This window comes from Python bivittatus, unplaced genomic scaffold (assembly GCF_059951505.1).
Source record: "Python bivittatus isolate LINGU-HERP-01145 unplaced genomic scaffold, Pbiv_v1 ctg000520_np1212, whole genome shotgun sequence".
Taxonomy (NCBI): Eukaryota; Metazoa; Chordata; class Lepidosauria; order Squamata; family Pythonidae; genus Python; species Python bivittatus.
In genome coordinates this window covers 3,587,949-3,613,441 of record NW_028277080.1, presented here as the reverse complement: position 1 = coordinate 3,613,441, position 25,493 = coordinate 3,587,949, and the positions used below count along the sequence as shown (strand labels likewise).

At 39.7% G+C, this 25,493-nt stretch overlaps 1 protein-coding gene across 4 annotated transcripts in view; it reads left to right on the top strand.

Annotated features, from left to right (window-relative positions):
- Positions 1 to 25,493, top strand: part of CHD1L (chromodomain helicase DNA binding protein 1 like) — a 45,369-nt gene that overhangs the window by 14,875 nt on the left and 5,001 nt on the right. For 3 of the 4 annotated variants that reach the window (XM_007433231.4, XM_007433232.4, XM_025169863.2), the window contains 11 exons: positions 6,242 to 6,315; positions 8,434 to 8,544; positions 13,214 to 13,328; positions 14,633 to 14,786; positions 15,727 to 15,892; positions 17,666 to 17,811; positions 18,285 to 18,445; positions 18,721 to 18,923; positions 22,390 to 22,488; positions 22,849 to 22,919; positions 23,311 to 23,425. In XM_007433231.4, the coding sequence (XP_007433293.1) occupies positions 6,242 to 6,315; positions 8,434 to 8,544; positions 13,214 to 13,328; positions 14,633 to 14,786; positions 15,727 to 15,892; positions 17,666 to 17,811; positions 18,285 to 18,445; positions 18,721 to 18,923; positions 22,390 to 22,488; positions 22,849 to 22,919; positions 23,311 to 23,425 (1,415 nt within the window). The remainder of the gene's footprint in view (positions 1 to 6,241; positions 6,316 to 8,433; positions 8,545 to 13,213; positions 13,329 to 14,632; positions 14,787 to 15,726; positions 15,893 to 17,665; positions 17,812 to 18,284; positions 18,446 to 18,720; positions 18,924 to 22,389; positions 22,489 to 22,848; positions 22,920 to 23,310; positions 23,426 to 25,493) is intronic. The other variant, XM_088147528.1, reaches the window with a different exon arrangement.

Below are 25,493 nucleotides of genomic sequence, written 5' to 3'. Positions count from 1 at the left end.
TTAAAAAATGTGTATGAGACATGTAATATGAAAGATAGAAGCTACACTGGATGCAGTGGGCCAGCTTGAATGGCTTGGCTAGGTTGCCTGTGCACCAGGTTGTGAATGCCAAATGGGTTTTGAAAGGGAGGGCAATAGCATGGGTCAAGACGATTACGGCCTTGCAGAGGTCTCAGCAGACTATACTTGCAGGCAGGTGTTAGAAGTGACCTCTAAGGGCAGGGGAGGAAGAAATAGGGAAGAACTGATTTTGCTAGTGGGAAAAATGGAGGGTGGGGGAAGGGTGGAACAGGCTGATGCAGGGGAATAAAAATGGGGAATTTAGTATTGGCCCTTCTGGCTCCACATCTTCAATCCTAGGTCCAAAAGGCCAGATTGCTGGGAACCTACCTGGTGTCTGGCTGCAGCTGCTGTATGTCCTGTCCTTCTGTAATGAGACCATGTTCGTCCATGACCTGCTGACAGATGAATAGAAGGGCTTGGTATATATCATGGAGCCATGATTGGGTGTGACTATCATCTTCTCTGAAACTTCTCCTACCAGGTTCTAGGTTTTGCAGCAGCTGCCAAGCTGAGGAAGGGAAAAGGGTATTACAATAATCTTTAGAGGCCTTACCCCCTCTGACTCAGTCTCTATGGCTTAAATATGCCATCCAGAGGCAAGAAAAGAATCTGGACCAGTCCCAGTAATGATATTGATGCCCATGAATCTAATAAACCAGAGAAACAGATTTCTCTTTCCATTGCAGAGATAGCACAAATTGTGAAAAAACAGGTTTATGGCTTCAGGGTCTCCTCCTCTTCCAAAGAATATCACAGCACAATAGCCAGAATGGCCAATGATATGTTGAGGTCTATAGGCCAATAGGTCTATAATTAAAAGAATGATCCTTTTAATTATAGACCTATTGGCCTATAGACCACAACATATCAGTAAGGTTTATGCAAGACAATTACAGTGGAAATTCCAAGACTGGCTGGACCAAGAAAACCTGCTTGCAGAGGAGCAGGATGGCTTTAGAGAAGGCCAGTCCACCATTGATCAATGCCTTGTACTCCAATACCTCATTGAGAAATGCTCCTGCAACACAACCCTCCCCCTAAGGTTGCTTTCATAGATTTCAAAGCAGTATTTTATTCCATATTTCTGTTAAATTGTGTGAGAAGTTGGAGGCCCTCTTGATTGACCGGTGTCTATTTCATTTAATCCATTTGCAACATCTCACTCAAAGTAAGGGTAGCCCTTACAGGGCCATCTCACCAGTGCTATTGAAATCAAGAAAGACGTCATGCAAGGCTACATATTGCCCCCACTCCTATTCAGCTTCTATATTAACTCCATGGTAGGCCATCTCTATCATACAAACTTTCACTCCCCAAAACTTGCTGGAAGACACATTTCTGTTCTACTCTAGAAGCATTGATGCTCTAGCACAGTATTGTAAGGAAGACCAGCTAGAACTCAGTTATCAGAAAACTAAAGGCATGGCATTTGCCCTAATGCCCAAGAGCCATTCCTGTAGCATAGATGGCCTCAAGATCTGAGTAGGTTTCCTGTTTCAAATACTTGGGGTAGTCTTTCTTTCTGCCATGGGAACCACATTGCTGAAAATGCACAGAGGAGTTCACCTATCATTTAAGCCCTCCTTAAATACCTGAAGAGATGGTCAGTATATACCAGCAGTTCTCAAATTATTTTAGGCCAAGCAGTTAGCACAATTTCTCTATGATGTGTAGCTGAGTTTCTTTATTTCCTTTCTTTCTTTCTTTCTTTCTTTCTTTCTTTCTTTCTTTCTTTCTTTCTTTCTTTCTATCTATCTATCTATCTATCTATCTATCTATCTATCTATCTATTTATTTATCAAATTTGTCATTGCCCATCTCATTGAAATGACTCCGGGCAGTTTACAAAACAGTTAAAACCAATTAAAATTACAAAATTACAATATAGTATTATTAAATAGAAAATAAACAGATCCAAGAATAATGGACAGTCACTCGGGGAGCATCATCAAGGCACCATCCACCCCCAGGATTGGGTAAGATTGTTGTCACCCCATGCAAGGTGTCAGAGCCAGGTCTTTAATCCTTTCTGGAAGGCCAGGAGGGTAGGGGCCCACCACACCTCTGGGAAGAGTATTCCAAAGAATGGCAACGTCAGAGAAGACTCTCCTCCTGGGCTCCGCCAGCTGAAATTCTCTCGCTGACAGGGTCCACAGCATGCCCTCTGTGCCTGACCGGGTGGGTGGGGGTTGATGTGATGGGGGTGAGATGGTCCCGCTGGATCCATGCCATGTAGGCCTTTAAAGGTAATAACCTACATTTTGCATTGGACCCGGAAGCAGACTGGAACCCAATGCAGCTCGTGCAGTAAAGGCGTTATATGTGCCATTTTTGGGGCACTCAAAATTGTCTGCGTGGCTGCATTTTGAACCAGCTGTAGCTTCCAGATACTCTTCAAAGGTAGCCCCATGTAAAGTGCATTGCAATAGTATAGCCGAGAGATGACCAGGGCGCGAGTGACTGACCAGAGAGCTGCCTGATCCAGGCCCCTTTCCTGGCGTACCACACGAAGGTGGGTAAAGGCCCTCCTGGCCATGACTGCCACCTTCTCGAGCAGGAATCATGAGTCCAAGAAGACCCCCAGATTACGCACTTGGTCTGTCGGGGGCAGTGCAACCCTGTCCAAAACCAAAGATGGTAAATCCTTGGGTACAGAGGGGCCTCCAATCCATAGCCACTCCGTCTTACCAGGGTTCAGCTGAAGCCTGGTGCACCCCATCCAGACCCCCACAGCCTTCAGGCAACACATTTTTCTTTAATTCCATAGTGTTAGAGCTTGTACAATCTAAATTTCACCCCTTCAAGGCCCTAATTGTGTTTCTAATGCCACCTTGTAAATGGAAATAGGCTTCATGAAAATGGAGGCTGGAGTGCGGGTGGCCGTGTTCAATTATCGGCTCAGACTTTCTTTCCCCTTGGCCTAGCCCCACTAACTTCCAGTCCACATGAAAACATGCAGAGGCAACTAAAATCTCATCTTTGGACTTCTCTCCAGATCATCATCTCAGCATGGAATATGATAAAGCCAAAGCATTTATCAAACAGCACATAATACATATAGAGTGCTAGATGGACCTAGGAAGGGACCAAACCTCCTTGCCAGTGTACTCAGACCCTTATTCTGCCTCCCCTATGGCATACATAAATAAACTGGAAGTCTCTAAACACGAAAGGATCTTCACTCTGGCGGGATGTCATGCCCTCCCCTCAGCTGTCCATGAAGGCCAATACAGGAAGACTCCCTCCTTGAAATGGCAGTGCCCTTGTGACTCTGGATATGAAGAAATAACAAAGCATGTGCTTAGTTTTTAATTTCTATTTCTTTTATACTTTCTATGTATAGAAAGTATAACATAGCTCTTTATAACTTCTTTTAAATTTTTATGTTTTATATCCTGTATATATGTTTTTAGATTTTGTATTTTTAATGCTTCTTTTTAATGACAGTATTCCATCCCCTTATGCTGGGCTATGATTGTGATAAAAGTTGATTGACTGACTGACTGACTGACTGAAGGTTACTTGAGAAGAATATTCAAGAACAGCTATTGCCTGGTTGCTATGTGCTTTTGTACAATATTTTGCTGACAGACTTGTTCAAATTTGCCAGTCTTGATGCCTCATGTGTGGGGTCTTAAGTGGGGCCTGGGGCAATATTTTGCGCTATCATCTGGGATCCTTTTTTGCTCTCTGATGAAGTAGATAGGGCATGAGCTTCACTACCTGCCATTTAGACCCATGCTTAAGTCAAAGTGGGGTATGGGTGGCTCCTTTGACCTGGCCTGGTGGGGTGTGAGGAGGTAACTCCCTCTTTGTATCGGATGCCTTTAAGGAGAGACTGGTGCCTTCCCTGTACCCAGCTGTTTTGAACAACTGCTACCCTGTCTCCAGACTACTTCTTAGAGCATGTTATTGAGAATGTGGAGTGGTTTCTGCTGCAAAGAGCTCTACAGAAAAAGGATTATCTGGACTTCTGTTTGGTTCCAAGTATGGGACTTAAATGGCATTGGTTACTCTTGTAATGATTTTTATCAGGACCTGGATTGGATAGTGCACCCTCCTGGCCCTGTTTGATGTCATAGTGTCATTTGATACCATCAACCAGGTTATCATGAATTATTTACAAGGCTTGGGAATTAGAAATATTTTTCTGCAGTGATTCTTCTCTTTTCTAAGTGGAAAATTCCAATCTGGTGGTGGTGGGCACTCCTATGTAGAGTCCATAGGATTTGATTTTCTCCCCACTACTTTCCAATATTTAAATGAGCCTGCAGGATAAATTAGTGCAGGATTAGTATAGTGCTATCTCAGGGTGAGCCAGAGATGTTTTGGGAGTAATGACCTGGTTATTAGAGATTGTGGGGGTATGGTTGGAATGGAACAAGGAAATTAAACCCTAAGACAGAACTGTTTGTCCAAAATTCATCTGATTTTTTGTCCCAGTTATAACTCTGGGTGGGTGGGATTCCCCCTAAAAGAACAGGTGCATGAGGGGTGTCCTGGACTCACAAGTGCTGCTGTCAGGCCAGGTAAAGGCTGTGGTTGGGAGGGAGCAAGAAGTTTTACCTGGGGCAAGACAACCTAGTGATGGAAACTCATGCCCTTATCACTGCCAAGATACACTACTGCAGTGTACTCTGCATAGGGCTATCTTTAAAGATTAAATAGAAACTGCAGTTGGTGCAAAATGCAGCTGCCTACATGCTGGCAGGTGAGAACTTGTGTGATATGACACCAATATTGCAATCACTACATTTGTTACCAGTAAGTTTCCAGGTACAATTCAAATTGGTTTTGATGTTTGAAACTCTGTATGGCTTGGCTCCTATCTCCATTCAGAAGTGCCGCCTTCAGGTAGAAACACCACATTCTATGTGCTAATCCCAACTGGAGAAATTATCTATCCTCTGCATGAGAAAGGTCAGATTAGTCGGGGCTTGAGGGCAGTATTTCTCAATTATGACCGCCACCTCTTTCCTTCTGGCCCCTTTCCTTCCTTCTGAGGCTGGTTTGGCACAAACTTTAACATCATTTCACAAAGCAAGGGAAACTGAGCCATTCCTTAGGGGTTTGGAGACTTAAGGCTACCAATAGTGATGATGTCTACAGCTGGTATGGTTAGATGTGATAGTTATTTTATAGATAATCAAATGTTTATTTACCGTTAATACTGTTTATTGTGTATTGCTCTGTCTTATTATTGTAAACTGCCATGAATTTATAAGATGCAGCAGTAAATAAATTCAGTAAATAAATCCATGGATTTCAACTGAATCATGCTGGATAAAAGGAGAAAAATGAAGAATCACACCTCCACATTTTAAAATAAGTAAGCAACTGTGGACAATGACTAGAACTGCAAGCAGAGGTTGTGGTGATGGAATGAGCAGGTTAACTCTTTCACTTCAGATTCCTTTCTCTGGTCTCCAACACCTGCAGAGGAAAGTCTACTGGTTCTTACAATGTATGTGTATATTTTCTTCTTTAGAGGAAATAGCAGCTGTGGAGTGATGTACAGTATATTAGGGGAAGATTAATTGTCCTATCTTTTACTGTTTTGTCAAATTTTCAATTATTTTGCTTCTCAGTGGAATTAGGATTTAGTAAAGTCATTTAATTTTAAACAGAAATAATGGAAATGTATCCAAAGTCAAAAGCTGGGATGTACAAACTGTTGGGATGCAGATTTTCTAGAACTCAGCATTATTGTGATGTTCTATTCATAAAATCAACCTACGTCTTTAGGTATGATCTTAATTTATCCATCTGATTAGTATTGGTTACATTGGCTGCAGAGTTTGTCTGTTTTATCTTGCTAAGTCTCCTCTTGCATAATATTCTTTAAGACAGTCTTCTATAAGCGTTCTATAACTCCCAAACTCTCTCCTAATGGAGAACAAATTACACTTGAAAACTGAAAGATGGAAATGTGAGTATTCATTTGGATTTTTCGTACAAAGTTTTGTCGTCTTGTGATATATATATGACTGTCTTTACAGTTGTTGATTTGACTTGTATGTAATAAAACTGAGCTCTTGATAGAGTAGACTAGAACAATAACATCTCATTCGTATATTTATTGCATTCAGTGGGTAATATGTATAGGGATGTGATCTATTTTGCATCTGCTTTGTGGGAAGGTAAAGCCAAGGTCAAAACATTCTTTTCTTAATTCCAGTAAGCATCGTGTCCTGTTGTTTTCACAAATGACCCAAATGTTAGATATTCTACAAGACTACATGGATTATAGAGGTAAATGTTTTTGATGTAGCTGGATTTATTTTCAGAATTTCTATTCTTGGGAATAAAACAATGCTTTGTATAGGAAAATCCTAAACAACTGGTTTCTTGCCTATGATTGTGGATTCTTTGCATGCTCACCTGGGAATTCCCAGACATGAATTGTAGGGTAGCCCATTTGGAGTCTTCTAAAGCTTAGACTATCATTTGGTGGGATCCTTGATCCCACATATATCATATGACTAGGGATGGCTATTCAGTTTCTAAAGTCATCACAGTGGATCTGAATGAACAGAGAAATTATCAGAGATCAAGTAGGGTAGGCTGTGTGAGTTCACATATGTCTACTCAATAACTGCAGTTACAGGTAAGAAACATTTTCATCGTGGTCTATTTGATTTAGATAAATGGGTGATTAGAAGACTTCTTTCTGGTTGTCAGATGACAACCCTTCTAAAGGTTGCATCCCTTGGGGAGCAATGATCAACTGCATAATGCTGGGTGTGGCATAATGCTGGGTAAAAGTCTGAGTCTATATAACTGTCCAGCATAGCTCTAGAAGAGAATGCAGTGGAGGAAGACTGCCAGTATTGCTACTGTAGAATGAGCACAAATTAGACAGCCCAACTATTTGGCCATCTTGCAACAAAACCTGGTGGTTGTGATTAATCATTTGGAGAAGCGCTCAAGGAAATCCTTATGGCCTTTAGACAGGCTCTTAAAGCCAGAAATAAACTTGGGTTCTAATGTAATAGTTTCATGTGGTCTGGGTGCAAAATTAATTAACAAATGATGTCATGTTTTGAACAGAGTTGAAGCAGGCAGGCAGTATTATGTCATGATTCAAGTAAAAAACAGAAAATAATTTTGGAAGGAAAAATCTTAGCAAAAAGCCACTTTTGATGCAAAAAAAGAGGGAGATTCTAGACTCATAGTCCACCAGCTTTTCCAAGTCAGGAAATTGTAGAAGGAGTAGCCATGTTAGTCTTTGTGGCAAAAGATCAGGAGAGGTCTTGTACACCTTTTCCTACCAACAAATGTTATTAAAAGGCATACGCTCACTTCTTCAGATACATAGAGTAGCTAGACTGAATGTAGAATTTAAACTGAGGTAAGGAAGGGAAGATAGGTTGGTTATGCAGATGTAGGTTAGATATAAGACATATTAAAATTACCTTATCAGTTAAGAATTGTAATACGTAAAAAACCCATTGTGTTTGTTGAGACCTTGTTTTGACCTTTTTTCTTGTGTTTGTTGATATATGTGAGTTCAGCAACTTCTTGCTGAGTGGTAGAGTTAAAGCCCCAGTTTTTCACTCTGCGCATCTGATGAATTGAATTGCAGCTCATGAAAGCACTTTTATGCCTCTTAATTAAGTCAGAAAAGGTGCTACCAGATTCCTTGATTTCAAATCAGGAAACAGACACCATAAGAAATATTAGAACTCTTCATTGATATAGGCTATAAATAACAGAATGTTGAAAGCTTTGATAGTATTTCTCCTTCCCTCCCTCTTATACAGTCAAGGCAGAGCAATTTTGAGTTTCTTATACTTTCCCGTTTTCCCTGGCTAAGCTCATGTTTTACTAACTACATACTTTTTTCAAGGCTGTCTCCATGCTGCTGTACACTTTAAAGCTTCCTCTCAGAGTGGCCATGAAGAGAGAGGAACAGTTACAACCCTGATTTGTAATCTCTTGGCAGTGCTTGATTTTTGCTGAGATTAAAAAAATATAGTTTATGCCCATTCAGAAAGGAAAGTGTTTGTCTAGTGCTATTGCTGAAATGAGCCCCTAAAAACCATAAGACTAAAGTTGGATGCCTACAAAGAGTCCACACAAAGCACCTAAGGAGATCCAGGATGATTGAGAAGACCAATAATATACTAAAATAAATAAATAGGTACACAAATAGGTAGGTAGATATATAAATAACCCCTTGATAAGAATAACAAGCTTAATGATGAATATCTTAGTGGTGATCAAAAGCAAATAATTGTGTAATAGGTCATTAGAAGGAGAGTAAATGGGATACTGAATGATGCCTAGGATAGGCAGAGCTCATGCAAGAAAATAGGAATAACAGATCTCTCATGAATGACTATTTAATTATGTTTTTTAACTGAAAAGGTTACAGCTATGAGCGCCTGGATGGATCTGTCCGAGGTGAAGAGAGGCATCTTGCCATTAACAACTTTGGTCAGCAACCTATTTTTGTTTTCCTTCTGAGTACCAAGGCAGGTGAGACAAATTTACAAAGGGACAAGGCTGCTGAGATGTGTACCCTCTCCCACTCCACAAATGTTCCCCTGCTGCCTTTGTGAATGGTGAATAGAGGTACATACAAAATGGAATGAACTGAATACAGCTTCATTTAACCAAATGGCTTTGTAGTGATGCTGAGGCCACCCAAGATGGAAGACTAGAGGTCCCAAGCCTCCTTTCCCAGAATACCTCTGGGGTTTCACATCCTGGTCCCACTTTCTGCTTTGGGAATACTGTCTGCCTATAGCATGGCTTTTCTGTGTGCTATGCTAGGTATTCTGTTAATTGGAAAGCTAATAGTGGGCTACTGGTAGCATTCTGAGATGATCTGTAATTGGCTATATATCATAATCTGAGAAGTTCTCATTCCTTGTAAGTGAGACCCTCTACCACTTGTATTTATAGCTTGGCTCAAAAAACTTTCTTTCCTGTCCATATTGTAGATCTCCTTTACAGTAATACCAAAGCATTTCTATATTGCCTTCTGTACCAGAAAGGGAGGTACACAGTGTGACCAGCCTCATACTTCCATTAAGAAGTCTTTGTTATTTGGCTAGCCACTGTTGATATATATATTTTTATTAAAAGATTTTAATTACAGTAATAAAAACTAAAACAAATTAAACTCAGAGAAAGGAAAATAAAAAGGGAGAGTAAAAAGTGCAAAGAAAGAAAAAGTAAAAAGGAAAGAAAAAGGAAAGAATGAAATAAAGAAAAAAAAATATAAAAAGTGATTTCCAATCTTCATCACAAGTATAAACCAGTTTGGTAGCTCTCCACCCCCTATAAGGCTACAAACAAATATCTCTTCTTCCCATAACCCATCCCTTATCTATAAGCAAATCCATAAGACATCAACTTCTCAGTCCTGATGTCAGCAAAAAGTCTGTAAAGGGTTGCCAGAATTTCATAAAAACATGTCTTATTTTAACCTTGATCAAATAAATCAACTTTATATTCCTTCCTTTTACCTCTGAAAATCTTAATCTTTAGTTCATTCAAATATTGCCATAGAATTTGATCGCAAGGTTTCTTCGAGGCTTTAACAAGCCTCTTTTGTAAATCTAATAAAAAGACATCCAGGTCATTTTCTAGGTTTATCATTTGCATTTCCCCTTTAATTTTTTAAAACTTCAACCAGCTTCTTTTGTATATCCAGTAAAGAGTCCTTATCCAGGTCATTCTCCTGGCCTGCCACTTGTATTTCCACTTTAAATACCTTCTTGTAATCCACACTATTTTTTATCCAATATTTGATTCCACTATTTTTGCATCAAGCAAGATTTGTTTCACATCTGTCATTCCTTCATTAGCATCCTTTAAACATAGTCTATCCATACAAGCAGGCATTATTACTAATATTGTTGATATTGTGGCTACTAATTTCTGGCCCCATTCTTCAAAGTAATATTTCAAATGTTATAGTGTTTTATGTCATTTTGTAAATCCCAATCCGAATCAAAACCAAAGGCAGATTTTTTTCTTTTTGCCTGGAATCTTTAGTCCCCTCTAGTGTCTAGTTTAAATCATTAGGTCTCTAATCTTTGTTATGACTTACAGCAGACAAAATAATTCTGATTCCCACAAAAAGCTGTTTATTTTATATAGTTAGTTCCACAATCTTATAGTAAAAGTTTCAATATTCCAAATTTGTCTGGATCCTTAATTCGTTTATAACTTTCTTGGCTCAAAACCTTATTTAGCGTTTTGCCATTTATTTCAGATTATTTAAGTTCTTAAATGTATAGTTAATTTGTCATTCTGAAGATTTCTAATACCCTTAAGATAGTTAAATAGGCAATTTCTGAAAGTGATTAGAAGTGAAGTGTGAGCTTGATAATTGATCCATTTGTCTCCCGGTACTCAAACCTGCAGGGGACCGCTGTCCTGTGGTCTCATTGTGAGGAGCAGCCATCCAGAGCACATGTGGGCAATCTCCCATCCTCTCCTTGTCCGGAGAGATTCCAAAGAACTAGTCTACTCACTGGTTCTTTGGTCTTTGCTGCTGCATCGTCTCTGCTCTTCATAGAAACATATTTAGCTTGCCGTGCCTCCACCGGAAGTCCAGCTAGCCACTGTTGAAAATGATGTGTTGAGCTATTTACTCTTTCTTTATTTTAGCCAATTCAATTTACTAAATATTTGATTAGATATTTTAGTTATATTGACCACCAGGAGGCACCACATGACCAGTTTTGTCCTTATTGAGACTCCTCAGATGTGGGTAGGAATTAATATCTGGCTACTCATGTCTGAGGAATCCCAATAAGCACAAAACTGGTCATGTGTTGCCTCCTGGGGGTCAACATAATTGAAGATTCCCCACAGGATATGCATAAAAATAAAGAAATTTGGAAGTCATGTAAAACCCAGTACACTATAGCATGACATAATTTAAGTTCTGTATTTCTCTGCTCTGAGAATTTAAAGAAAGGTGGAATGTATATACCATTATGATAGTTTTTTGATTAGATATTAAAATTACTTAAGCAAGATGTTTGGAAAGAGTCTTCAAAGAAAGGAAAGGGGATTAAAGCTTACTTAGAAGACCCAAAGTTGGTTGAAGAGGCAGGTCTCTCATATAATGAAGACACAATGGGCCACCCACAGATGCCTGATATGGACTTAATTGGACGTTTGATAAAACAACCAAGAAAGCACATATCAGAACATATGACTAAACAGTTTAAAGAAATGCTATGTCAAATAGCAGATAAGAGTTCAGTCATCCAGCAAACCTTATGATATGACTATGAATACAGGTAGTCCCCAGTTTAAGAACAAGTTCCCAAGGTCTGTCCTTAAGTTGTATTTGCATGTAAGTCGGAACAGTATTATTGTATAATACTGTATAAGTAGTATTGTGAAATGAACTCAAATGATTGTGTATTTAACTTGAATTTTGCTACAATAGGCTCTGTTCTTAACTATGGGTCATCTATAACCTGGCCGTTCTTAGCCTGTAATGTTCTTTAGATAAGCAGAGGTTCAAAAGAATATTTCTGAAATTAAGATTGAACTGGCAGATATACAAGACCATAATAAAAAGATGATTTAAGGAGTAAAGAAGTCCCAGAGACTACAGGAATGATTGACTTATCTTGCTCAGATCCAAAATTATTGTAAAAAGATCAGTATCATAAAATATTGATATTGTATAGTAATATATAAAGATCAGTGTGCTCACCAGATTTATTCTCCTAGGAACATGTGGAAACCTAGAAGTGTTTTATTTATATTTGTTAAGTCAAGTTTCTTTATTTTGGTCAACAACCAGCTACTCTAACAAAAAAACAATTATACAAAAAATGCATGAGCTGGAGGAGATCAAATGGAATGATAAGAGTGTTCTTCCAAGATATTGGCATGGCTATGCTGTAGTAAAGAAAGTAATTTAAACCATGGACAGAAAAACTTAGGCAGCACAAGATTTGTTATCAGTGGAGAATTCCATTTAAACTAATTATTTTTATGCCACAAGGAAGAAAATTTATTTCAGCTGAGTGAAATGCAGCTTGTTGGCAGAGTTCATTAACAAAGTGCAAAAGAAGCAATTAATAACTTGGAACTTGGGAAAGTTGGCTCAACTATAAACTGACAATAAAAATGCTGTTTCAGGCTGCAAAGCAAATGAAATTACACTGAATATATTAACTCTTTTTGAGCTTCTAGATTTAGAAGAAGAAAAAAATTAAATTAAATTATGAGTTAACTCCCCCCACAGTGTCTATCTTTTAAATAATACTTTATTTTCTTTGCAATTACACACTTTCCATGTGAATTCTTAAGCGATACTGTACAGAGCTTGAAATGGCAAAACAAAACTAGAAACATGAAATACAGCATAAATGTTGAATGAATAATTTATTGATTGAACTGACTGATTGAATTGGATTTGTTGCCTTCTGCAGTCAAATGACTTTACATCTTACAGTATCATCCAGTACATTAAAATGTCTACAGTATAACACTAATAATATAAAAGTAAAACTTGAAAAATGTACTTCTAATAAAATACAGAAAAGGAAACTTCAAAATTTATTAATAAATAAATAGATGGCAGCAGTCACAACTCTTCTAAATAACTCTGTTTTGAGTAATTTATGAAATGCTAATAAAGTGGGGGCCTGATCATATCCCAAGGGGGATGCTATTCCACAGGGCAGGTACAGCAACAGAGAAGCAATGTCTGCAAACATCTCTTTTAAATTGTGCAAGTGGGACCATTAGCCTGTTTTCCCGGACATCTGTGTCAGGTGCGTCTAGACTGTTTGAAGAAAATACTTTTTGGAGATACATCAGAGCCAAACTATGAAGGGTTTTAAAAGAGTTCAGATTATACTTCGAAGCCAAAAGAAAGCCACTACAAGGCCTAGAGCCCAGGTATAATGTGCTCATGTTGGTATGTACCCAGTAGAATCCAGGATAGGACATGTCCCTTTGAGACATGATAATCTATTCAACTAATTAAGTGGAATACGAAAACATTGTTACTCATTTATACCAAAATACAGTCCTGTGCATTACTGCTTATCAAATGAAATATTTATCTTTTAACTTTTCACTTGATTCAAGCCTGTAGAAGGAATAAAATGCCTCGCTTCTTTTTATCATAATTTATACATATTCTCCTTTATTTTGCAAGGTGGAGTTGGTATGAATCTTACAGCAGCAGATACAGTTATTTTTGTTGACAGTGATTTTAATCCACAAAATGATGTGCAAGCAACAGCAAGAGCCCACAGGATTGGCCAGAAGAAGTGAGGAAAAATGTTCTTGTGCATGTAAATGTGTGGTTTTTTCCCATAAGGGCATGTTTCACAAATCCTGCCATATTGTTGCAGCCCCTCCCCCTCCCCCCTAAAAAGCATAGTTACAACTAAGGAATGTCTAAGACTCAAAGTACAGCACCAGTTATGTAATGTATATGGAAGCTGCAGGAATCGTTCAAAGTACAGTAGGCTTGAAACTGATACCCAGGAGCTATTATGAACACTCCAGCTAGTAGCAGCACTTGGAAGTCACTAGGACAAGTCCCGAGCCAAGGCTATCCACAACTAGGGGACCCTTGGCTCTATCATAATAGTGGGAAGAAACAAATGGCTACATATCTCCTATTATCTAAGATGTTGTACTTATTTTCTACATTTTCCATAACATTGCTTATCAGTGGTGAGTATGTATCTCATTGAAGAAACAGTGCGACTTTAGTATTTCCAATTAAGTATTCCATACAATGCTCTAGTTATCAGCAAAAGAACCCTGCGCCACAAATTGTTCAGGAGGTTTTAATCATTCTCTTCATAAAGTCTTTGCTCCATAAATGGACTCTTTCCAAGAAAACTGGAGGGAAAGTGCATGACAGACAAAACTATCGTGATAAGCTTCAAAGTTTTAATAGCTCGCAAAGATATGTGTCCAACAAGATGACTGCTTTCAGTCATTTTACCCTTGTCAATTACCATTTTGAATCTTTTGAAAAATATTTTTATAAACATTTTTATAAATAGTCTCAGTTGACCTTAAACCTATCTGTACTTATCGCAGAACAATGTGTGTTGCTATGCTAGTGTGTGGAGGAAATAAAAGAAAATGCAGTAGCACATATGGCTGAAGAACAAGAACACAGTAGAACTTAAGATCGATTCCTTTGCAGTTGTTCTGTTGGCATTCGGGCAGGGCAGGTAATGGCCACGTTTCAGCTATAGCTTTTATAGTTCTGTGCCAGTGACATATTGGATGAGATGAGTTAAATTCGAAAACATCAGAAGGGCACCAAATAGCCAATCCTGTATTAGAGTATTTTAGCATTTACATACATACATAATTTGTCATCTTACAGTCCAAAATGCTTCAGTCTAACTGAAGTTGGAGTGCGAAAATAACTGGAAGGCCACAGGGCCCCCATCTTTATTTTGGGGACCCTTTTGCCTCCAGTTTTGTGGCAGCAAAGCTAGAAATCCTGCAGCAATGAGACCTGGGAGGGATGTTAGCCATATCCTGCTGCTCTATATGTGACTACAAATAATTATATTAATATACATCTTATTGTCCTATTTTAAAGACCAGTAAAAATTATCCGTTTGATTGGGAGAGACACTGTAGAAGAAATTATCTACCGACGAGCAATATCAAAACTCCAACTAACTAATACCATTATTGAAGGGGGGCAGTTTGCACTTGGAGCTCACAAAACTCAGGAAATAGCAGATGTTCAGGTAAGAGAAGCCAAAAAGCATCATCTAAAAATCGCAGAGAACAGCAGAGGAAACATAGGTGTATAACCCTAGAAATTAAATCTGTTTTTCCTGTTCGTTTTTAATTCTGGCAAGTATCAAAATTTTCTGCATAAAGTATAAGACATTTGCTTATCACTGATACACAACACAAACTCTTATTTCTGAATCCTGATAGTGATTTAAAGTTGCTTAATTTCCTGTGAAGGTTCTTTTTCCTGATCCCTGTGCAAAATGTGCCTGTATAGAATAATTATTCATCTCATACTAGGCTTGATCTTTGGAAAGAGGTTGCCTCTTCAAATTACTTACTTTGAAGGTGCCATTCCTGATTATTATTACAACATCATAACAAGTGAACTTTCCATCCTCTGGGGAGAATCCTTATTTAATTTGCTATAGAGACAAGTCATCTTCATCCTGACATGTCCTTTCTTCCTAAGTTTGTTTTCTCCAGCATATTTATTGTAGACAAGTAGGAGTCTGTTGGTAAACAAGTATGATGTTCCACAAGACAACAGTACAGTAATATAATAAGGAATGCTTTGATTTAACCTAGAACAGTGTTTCTTAAACTTTTTTCTCTCAGGACCCCTTCCCACTTATAAAAATTATGGAAGACCCCAAACGAGCTTTTGTATGGGTTATATTTATATTTATTGATATTTACCGTATTAAAAATTAAAATTGATGCATTTGCTGCCACTACCACTCCTCACAACTGTTTTTTGATTATATTATTTTTCAACGTAGGCTGGCAAATAATTTTGATTTCACGGATTCCTGAGAAGGTCTTGGGGGACCTCCAGAGGTCCTCAGACCACACTTTAAGAAACATTGGTCTAGAACAACTTTCTAAAAGAAACATGGAAATGAGAATGAGATCTGTTAACTGTCACTATTTTCTCTCTTGTTCTTAAAGCTAAATGAAATCCTGAAGTTTGGTTTGGACAAATTGTTGTCATCGGAAGGGAGTACTGTCTGTGATATAGACCTGGGAAGTATCCTTGGGGAGACAAGAGGAGGAATATGGTTAATGGATCCAGTGCAGTCAATCACAGAAATAAATGAAGAGCAAACTTTGGAAAGTAAGTTGATGGGTCTAACAGAAATATAAAATACAATAGGAATCAGACTCATCCTCATTTGGAACTCAAATTTATTTCTGAATATTAGCATTACTTAGGAATCTATTTCTAAATATTAACATTACTGTCCATATCTTTCTAATCTCTTTGCCAAAGTTACTTTTAGGCATGCACATAGTTGGTATTATGGTTTGCTGAACAAACTGGGGTGGTCTGGTTCACTCATAATGCTAAGCTGTAGGTAGCTACGTGCACCCTGAGACCCCTGAATCATATATGGCCTCTGAATACCTTGAGTGAGGCCACCAGAGCCCCTGCTGATGTTGCCACTAAATTGTAATTTTTATGGAATACAAGGAAGATATCATTAAGTACATGGAGAGAAAACATATTTGTTTAATTCAATTTAAATCAATTTTAGTTTTTATCTTGACAAGTTTTACTTTTCAGAATGTGGCTCTCGTCATGCCACTTTAAGGCTAAATGCCACTCTTGGCTCTAAAGAAGTTTACAACCCATAAGAAACTCTGGCTTAAAATAACAGTGGCTGGGTTTGCACATGGCATTAAATCAAACCAAACCATACTATATGTAGCTTAGCACAATGTATGAATTCTATAGTGTATATAGCATATGATGTATTAAGTGGGATGGGTGCACCTGCTGTGTAGAGCAGGAGTGTAGTCTAGTGGTTGAAGTGTTGGACGGGGGCAGGGAGACCTGAGTTCATATCTCCCCTTAGCCATGGATGCTCACAGAGGGATTTTGGGCCAGCCCAGCAGGTTACATGTGGTTTTACTGAGGAAAATTGGAAGTGGGAATGCTGCGTATACTGCCACGAACTCATAGATGAAAGATGTGATGCAGAACTAAAAAATAAAGAATAATTGGAATTGAATAATCTTCATGTGTCCTACTCAACTACGCTTTTTGCAGCTTAACTCTTTGCTTGTATTTGAAGTGAACTGGAAATAAAGCATTTGAAATGACAGGATGCAGTCTTTTCATATCTGTAAAAAAAAACCCAATCCACATGCTTCTTTCTCCCCTCCCCACCCCACAAAAAGGGCAGATACAGGAACAAAGAAAATATACAGGCTGCCCCTGTCACTCCTAGTTTAGAACTAGAAGATAACAGAATGTGCTGAGGGAGGGAATAAAGTTGGAGGGAAATTCTGACTTCTTTACATATTGAGTACTGAATTCTTACTCACAATTTACATATCTAAATCTTTTCTGATTTCTGAATTTATTCAAGAAAAGAATATCAAAATGTTATCAGATTTGATTGGATAGAGAAGGATGTTACATTTATCAATAATTTGGGGATGCTTGAGCGGCAAAACCTTTTAAAATGTTGTAAACTTGGCTTCAGCATGAAACAGCAAATAATATTGCAGAAAATAGATCTGAACCCACAGACTTTCTCACTCTGGAATTTGTTACATTTGTTTCCTTTCAGAATATAAAAGTTGACCAGAAAAGAGTTAATTTAGGATACTGAAAAATAAATTTCTTTATTATACATTTCTCTAATTAAATCTTTTTTATTATTTTTTTTCAGGTTGATACTAGTACAGATTTCCTGTTAAGATATAGGTAGTGGATTGCCTAATTAAAGTTCATTGTAGTGGGGTTTTTTTCACAGATGCTAAATAAGGGGTCATGAAGGGATAACTTCATAAAACAGGGTAGCTGTAAGAAATATTACAATGCTGGAGCTAATCTTAAGTCAAAATCTCTGTCACATTAATGGTTCATTTTGTTTTTAAGGCCACATGTACATATTTGAGGGCAAGGACTATTCCAAGGAGGCGAGCCAAGACGACAAGAAGGCATATGATCGTTTGCTAGGATTTCAGAAAGTTATCCTTGAAGACTTCAGTCAAGGAGGAAGAATTCTCCGAAATAAAGAAAATGTAAGAATAGTGTGACATTCGATACTTCGATGAGTGTACCAGAAAAAACTCAACTGGAGTTTGTATGCAGACATAATGAGACGTAGGCTGGAAAAATAATTTCTACTGTTAACTTCTACAGTATGCCCTTCAGATTAAATTTTATCCTATGTTTGGCTGAATTTATTCAGCAGTTTCTACAGATACTCTATCCATCAATTTCTAGTCAGCCCTGAATTTTAATACTTCACAAAACATTAGGTACTGATGAGCAATTATTTTAGTGGGGGAAGTAGCAAGTTATAATTATACAGACGGCTTTTCAGGCCAAATAATCTGGAATGTCTTGTTAGTCAATATAGTGGTGTGCTCTCGCTGACTTTTGATAAAGTCCCTGGGAAATTGACAAGAACCTCTGCTGTGTTGGATGAAGGGGGATATAGAAGCAATTTGAGATAGAAAAAGAGATTGTAACCCGTAGATTGTTTTTGAAGATTGTCATGACCGTTCATATGGGACCTAGTAAAAAAAGGCGTAAACTGAGCCCAGAAGAGCTGGAAGTTCAACAGAGAAAACTGCAGGAGGCAGCAGCAAAGAGGGCCAGGCTCAGAGAAGAGAAGAGGCAGAGGGCAGCAGAGACCGAACAGCGGGAAAAGTAAGTTTTTTGCATGCTTTTTGCTTTTTGCTGCCTGTTCTATTGTGCTTCAGTGAAAGAGCATTTGGAGACTAGCACACTATTACTAGCAGCCGTTCCTTTCTCTGCATTCTATTTGTCTGGGATTTCTGTAGAATATGGGCTGCTTTCATATTACTGTTCCAGTGGTCCTGAAGCAGGCTTGAACTCAGCTGATGTTAAAGATTTTGTTACAATAAAATCGACTATGTGTTGTTTATACAAAATAAAAAGAAATATTTTTTAATTTAATTCAGGATAGCCTTGTGGGAAGCCAATCACTATCAGTCTTGCTGCCTTGAGTCAGAAGAAAGCAGTGAGGAGGAAGAGGAAGTAGAGGAAAAAAGTCAACTGGATTTAGAACATACAGACCCTGAACTGACATCTATCAAGTATATTATGGGTGATGTTACCCACCCCATAGTAGGAGATGAGGATGCCATAATTGTCCACTGTGTAGGTACGTTAAGTAAACTTTAGGATAAAGGCCTATATTTTGTGCATTGTATTAATTAACTGGATTTTTTTACATGTATAGCTCCACAAACATATTCTTATTTATTATTTGCTTTATTGAAAGAGAAAGCTGCAGGTGGAATCAAGCATAATTTCCCTCTAATCCTATCCAATAGGAGGAGAGCTCTAGATGTTTGGAAACCTCTGCTAATAGAATTTTAGACTGATGTAAAAAATGTGGATTTTTTTTTTTTTTTTATCTGCGCTCAGTCATTGCTGACCCTGCAGTGACTGCTTGGACGAGTCCTTGCAGTTTTCAAGGCAACTGTTTTTCGGAAGTGGTTTGCCAGAGCCTCCTTCCTAGGGCAGAGCCCAGCTGGCAAGCGCAGGAGGCGGGGTTTCCGTTGCTTCGCGCCCTTTTCGGGCGGTGCGGTTTTTCGCGCTTACCGGCAACTGCTCCCAACTCCTTTTTTGCAAGGCGCCACCAGCATTTTTCCTCCCACTGGAGTGAGAGTCCCCATTTATCTACTCACGTAAGTTTTCGAACTGTTGGGTTGACAGGAACTGGGGAGGAAACAGGAGCTCACCCTGTTAACGCGAAGGCTGGACTCGAACGCTGAAGCGTCGACCATTTCTGGTCAGCAACTTTCAGCATCATTAAGCCGCTGCGCCACCGCGTCCCCGTGGAATTTATACAGTAGCCATTTCTCTGCAGCAGTGTTCCCTAGCCTACTGCTCTTCAGTAGTATGTTAGTTCCTAGATTCATATCATTACGACATTTGGCTAGCTGGAGATTCTGAGAGTTGTAGTACCATCACTTCTAGAGGACACCAGCTTAAGATGGTTATACCAGTTATATAGCATGTCATGATTTATCTCATTCAGTTGGACTGTTAATTACAATAAAGTATATCCATCCTAAACAGCTAGTAGTTGGCTGTATGATCTTGCTAGAAATCATCGGCTACTACAGAATATGGAATCTGGTAGATACCTTTCATTTAAAAGCTCCAAGGAATTCCAAAACATGGAAAGACAAATATGAAAATATTAACTACTGTATATATCGGCATATAACATGCATCCCCCCCCCCCCAATTTGGGGCTGAAATCCTAGCTGTGTTATACACCAATATGCCCTGCAGCTTCTCACCTCAAGCAGCAGGGCTGGGAGAGCAAAGCACCGGCGGCTGGGAGAGCATTTCTTTTTTGGCAGCCGCCGCAACCCAGCGCTCCAGATGGCCACAGCAAGAGGCGTGCACCTTGGGAGCATAGGAAAGTCCGGAGAGGCGAGTTCTCCAGCACTCAGTGTCAGAGCAAAGTGCAAAGAGCAGATCCGCAGCAGCTCCTCAGTTTGCGCCTGGAGGAGGAAGAGTTAAGCGCCGGTGTGTGCATATGTGTGTGTGTGCGCGCACACGTCTGTGTGGTATTCCTCCCCTGCTGCTGGGTGATTTTGAGAGACTCCCGGAGAGTGGAGCGGGCTTGGAGCAGGAAAGCCCAGGAGCTCCCGGGCAGAGCTGGGCACCTCCCTCCGCACTGAGCCTCTGACTTTGCCCAGGCTGAGGGATCACGCTGTTCAGAGAGGTGGGTGTCGCATGCTGCATTGCACTGCCCCAGGGAGGCTGCTGGAGAACTCAGGTCTCTCTCCCCTGCTCCCAAAGGCGCAGTGCAGCCTTTGGAGGCTAATCCCCTTGCGGGGGGGGGGGGGGGATAAAAACCACACAAACATGCATGCACACACACACACACACACACGCAACACTCACCTCTCCAGACTGCATGGTCCTGCCCCAGGGAGGCTGCTGGAGAACTCAGGTCTCTCTCCCCTGCTCCCAAAGGCGCAGTGCAGCCTTTGGAGGCTAATCCCCTTGCGGGGGGGGGGGGGGCGGGGATTAAAAACCACACAAACGCGCACTCATGCACACACACACACACACATGCAACACTCACCTCTCCAGACTGCATGGTCCCTCAGCCCAGGCAAAGTCAGAGGCTCAGTGTGGAGGGAGGTGCCTCGCTCTGCCTGGGAGCTCCTGGCTTTCTTGTTCCAAGCCCATTTCTCCTCCACTTTTGGGAGTCTCTCAAAATCACGGAGCGGGGAGGAATAAAAACTGCACAAACGTGCGCGCACACACATATGCACACACGCACACACCGGCGCTTAACTCTTCCTCCTCCAGGCGCAGCATGCTTGGGACAGCAGCTGGTTTGCAAAGTCAGAGGCCTGGGGAATGGGTGGTGCGTGGGTTCCTGCCCCACCCCCCTTTTAGCAAACTGAGGAGCTGCTGTGGATTTGCTCTTTGCGCTTTGCTCTGACACTGAGTGCTGGAGAACTCAGCACTCTCCGGACTCTCCTGTGCTCCCAAGGGCGCAGTGCAGCCCTCAGGGGAGGGAGCTGCCCCTCCGTGCCAAAGTTTCTCCTGCGGAGAGCCAGAGGAGAGGCTGCGTCTTCTGCACTTGCTGGTCCTGGGGCGATCTGAGAGGGGTTGGGTGCAGCTCTCAGTGGGTGGCCAGGGGTGGGTGGCCAGGGAGGCATTGCGCAGTGCACCGCGGGCTCTACACCTCCCTCTGCGGCCATCTGGAGTGGCAGCACTGGGTTGCGGTGGCTGCCAAAAAAGAAATGCCTTGATTTGACACACTGAGTGCCGAACCGCGCGGGTGATGTCACTAAAGACTGCAAACAGAGGAGGCATGCCCTAATAATAAACTACTGTACCCCCCAATCCAGTCAGACCACCAGGGATTTTTAGCCCCTACTGGTCCACCAGAGATCTTGCCTGCCTGCCTGCTGCAGACAGGTAAGCAGGAAGGGAGGGAATAAGTACCAGTATGGTAATAAACAGATTACCATTACCACACACTACACACAGCTAACAAACACTAATGGTACACACACACTACACACAGCCAGCCTACAACATACAAAAGAGGTGCTTTTCCTTTCGTATTACGTATTTACCTTATAAGTGGTATAAATATTAATAAACAAAAAGTTCAGAGCTTCCTTTATTTTGCTTCCAAGTAATTTATTTTAAATTTAAGTTTTTTTACTCAAACTTCCTTCTTAAAATTAAGGTGCGTGCTATACACCTGTGCATGTTATATGCCGATAAATACAGTAATTCATATTTTAAGCTAACAGATTTCCCCCTCTTAATTAAAGGTTGATATAGATCAGGCTTGCAGAATTGGGGGAGGAGAGGGAGGTTAATTGCCTCTAAAATTACTAAAATTGGCTGTCATCTTAGCCAATAGAATGGTTTTGCTTCCTATTCCTTCTTCAGTCTAAATGGAATAGGGACTGTAACTGTTAATTTGTCTGCATTTGTTGTTGTAATCTCTAGGAAGAACAAAAAGACAGAATTCTGAAAATACAACTCTTGGAAGGCTATTTCAAAGAAGCCATCCTTTGTGGATAGTTTTCCTCAACTTTAAATTAAACTTCTTAACATACAGTTCTTTGCTTCAGATGATTCTGGCCACTGGGGAAGAGGAGGTTTATTCACAGCTCTGGGGAATCGTTCTGATCAACCAAAGAAAATATATGAGCTGGCGGGAAAGATGAAAGGTAAGTCATCTTTCCATTATTTTAGGAGGTGACAGCCAGCTTTGCAAATCTAAGACATCCAAAGGCTGAGTTGCCACCACTCATTTAAATATTAATTCCAGCCAGTCGTTTACACAGCCTTTTTTCTTTTACATAGGAATGAATCTGTGCCAATAAATAGTACTACAGGGAACTGCTTTCCCTTGCCTGCTGTTTTCTTTAAGTACCATCTAAGGAAAGCCATAATAATGCTAAATATTACGAGAAAGAATACAACAGTTGGTTCTTTATTAGAGTTGTAGGACTGTTCAGTAAAATTTTCCCTCAATTTAAATCTAAATAGGACTAAATGTTTTCCACTCCTGTTGATTATTTTTGTAGACCTGACATTAGGAGGAACTCTTTTATTCTGCATTGATGATAAGGAATCCAGGAATAAAGGAACGGATTTGGTAACTATACAAAAATATGTTTTTCTTTAAGTAATTCTAAATTGTATCCTACACAGATAGGAACACAATAAAATACATAGCTGAATATTAGTAAAAGCTACAGAATGTAAACAGTTTACATCTTATTAAGCATGGAAGTTACTCAGTTACTGATTTATAGCAATCCTGGCTAGATTGTCTCTGCCTGCCTGCCTGCCTGCCTACCTACACTTACATTTTTAAGTAACCACACATTGAAGGAAAAACAATAAAAATTAAAATACCAGGATTAGTTCAAAATTCAACATTCAAAAGACATAGCATTTGTGAAAAGGGAAGCGAATTATTTTTTCTTGACAATCCATTTTGTTTACTTGATTTGCTCACTATTCAAAATGTAATTTCTTCCTAGCTGGCCCTTATTGTAGCACAGCACCGGGACCATTCAAACAACTTGTCTGGAATTAAGCTCCCTGCATTAGAAAAAGGATTTAAAAAAATTTATCAAACAGCCAAGAAAAGAAATGGTAAGCATGCCTGCCTTGGGGTTTTTGAAATGGAAGAAATGTGATGTTTCTCTGTATACAAAATTTTGAATTTTGACAGGGGTGATAGATGTTGTAAATGAACAGGTTGGGGAAGATTGCTTTACAGCATAGGAACAAAGTCTGCTTCCATCTAAGGACTGAGTTGATGGAACCACCACTACCCTTGCTACCAAATACTGGTACCCTAATATGCTGCCAAATGGCAATGACAACAGAGACAAAGAGTGAGGGGAAAGGAAGAAGGTGAATGACTGAACATATCAGCTGATGACAAGCAACTGCAATACGAGCCTGGAGATAGTAGAAAGCAATGAGCCTAGAGTCCTAACCTTCTCTTCCACCACCATTGTTGCTCTTCCATGCCCTGTTCACAGTTTATCATTTAGACAGAATTCATTACTGAACAGGTTTCATGGGAGATGAGGTAGCATGCTAACATCTGTAGCATCTGGTGAATTCTTCTAGAAACTCCAGCATAGATAGAACTTACCTGGGAAAGGTTTCCAAGCACTGTAGTTAAAGTTTCTCAATTGCTTTGAGAAAGAAGGATAACTTACAGTTTCAGGATGCTATGCAGATCAAGCAGTGCCTTACCAATCTTTCGTACTTGCTTGCTCTTGCTTCTATTAACTTTAGATAAAACATAGACATTAAAATGGCATGATTGTTCTTTATCTTTATGGTTTTAGGTCTTTTACTTGAAAAACTGTATTACAACAGTACTTCCTACAAAGTACCTAAGCTCCTAAGATTTTTTTTATTTATAAGTGAGGGATGTTCAGCCTTGTCAGTAAATCTAGGAGTAATCATCATACATTTTACACAGCATATGTGTAAAATTGCACAATATAGAGTCTATACTGCAAGTTTGAGACTCGTTGGCCTATCCTCACTTAATGGAGGAGGCAGAAAAATATTTTGATTTTTTAAAGAAAGATTTCAATCAAATTATAGGAAGGAATTTCTGAAGATGTTCCCTTCACTGTCACCTGAGTAATTATATTATGTTCAGGAAAGTTAGAAGGTAGTTCAGAAATGATTGATATGTAGCTTATCTTCATACTGTATGTTCAAGAGAATAACTTTTGAAAGTTATTGTGAGTACCCTTTTCATCAAGTATTCATATAGATGCCAGATTTCTCCTCCAAAAGAAGTTTACCTACCTCCATTAATGGAAGATCAACAGAAAGGGAGACTTCATTGTCCATCTAAGTCCTTGGGATCAAGATCCAGAAAAGAGGGAAACATCTCTTGTGTATTTTTACAATAAATGCTAATTGTACAATTTGTTATGTATCTAAAATGAGAAGTGTAAGGTTCTGCACTTAGGTAAGAAAAACCAGATGCATAGTTCAAGATAGGTTCAGCAGTAATACTTCTGGGAAATATTTCTGTCCTGATAGACTGCAGATTAAGCATGAGCCAGCAGTGTTCTGCAGCTGCCAAAACAGCCAATACAATTTTGGGTTGGATCAACAGAAGTACTGTGTTGAGATCACAGGAAGTGATAGTTCTGCTCTGATCTGTACTAGTCAGATCACATCTGGAATACTATGCCCAGTTCTGGCTGCCAGAAGGATGCTGAGGAACTAGAAAGAGTACAAGCAAGAGCAACAAAGACGGTGAGGACAGGGCCAGCTTTAGGCTAAGGCTGAGTAGGCACTAGGCTAGGGTGCTGAAGTTTAGGGGATGCCAACATCACCCCTCCTTCTGAATCATTCCAAAAATTCAAATCTTTGAATTGGCAGGAGGTAGCATTCATGAGAAATAGGATTGGCAACTTGGAGCTCATAACCAGAGCAAGCAGAAAGAAATGGGGATTGGGTGAAAGGAGAAACAAGTGTCCTCAGACCCTTCCTGAAGACCAGAGCAGTCATAGTGACCTGCCAAGTGTGTGCTTCCTTTCAAAGGAGTTAACCAATTAAGCTGGTGGCAGGTGCAGGCTTATCTCCAGGATTGAAGATAAAGTAAAAGATGGAAACCAGACTTTCTGTCAGTTTCACCTATCAGGGAAGGTGAAAAGCATACAGATACTGCACGGGGTCC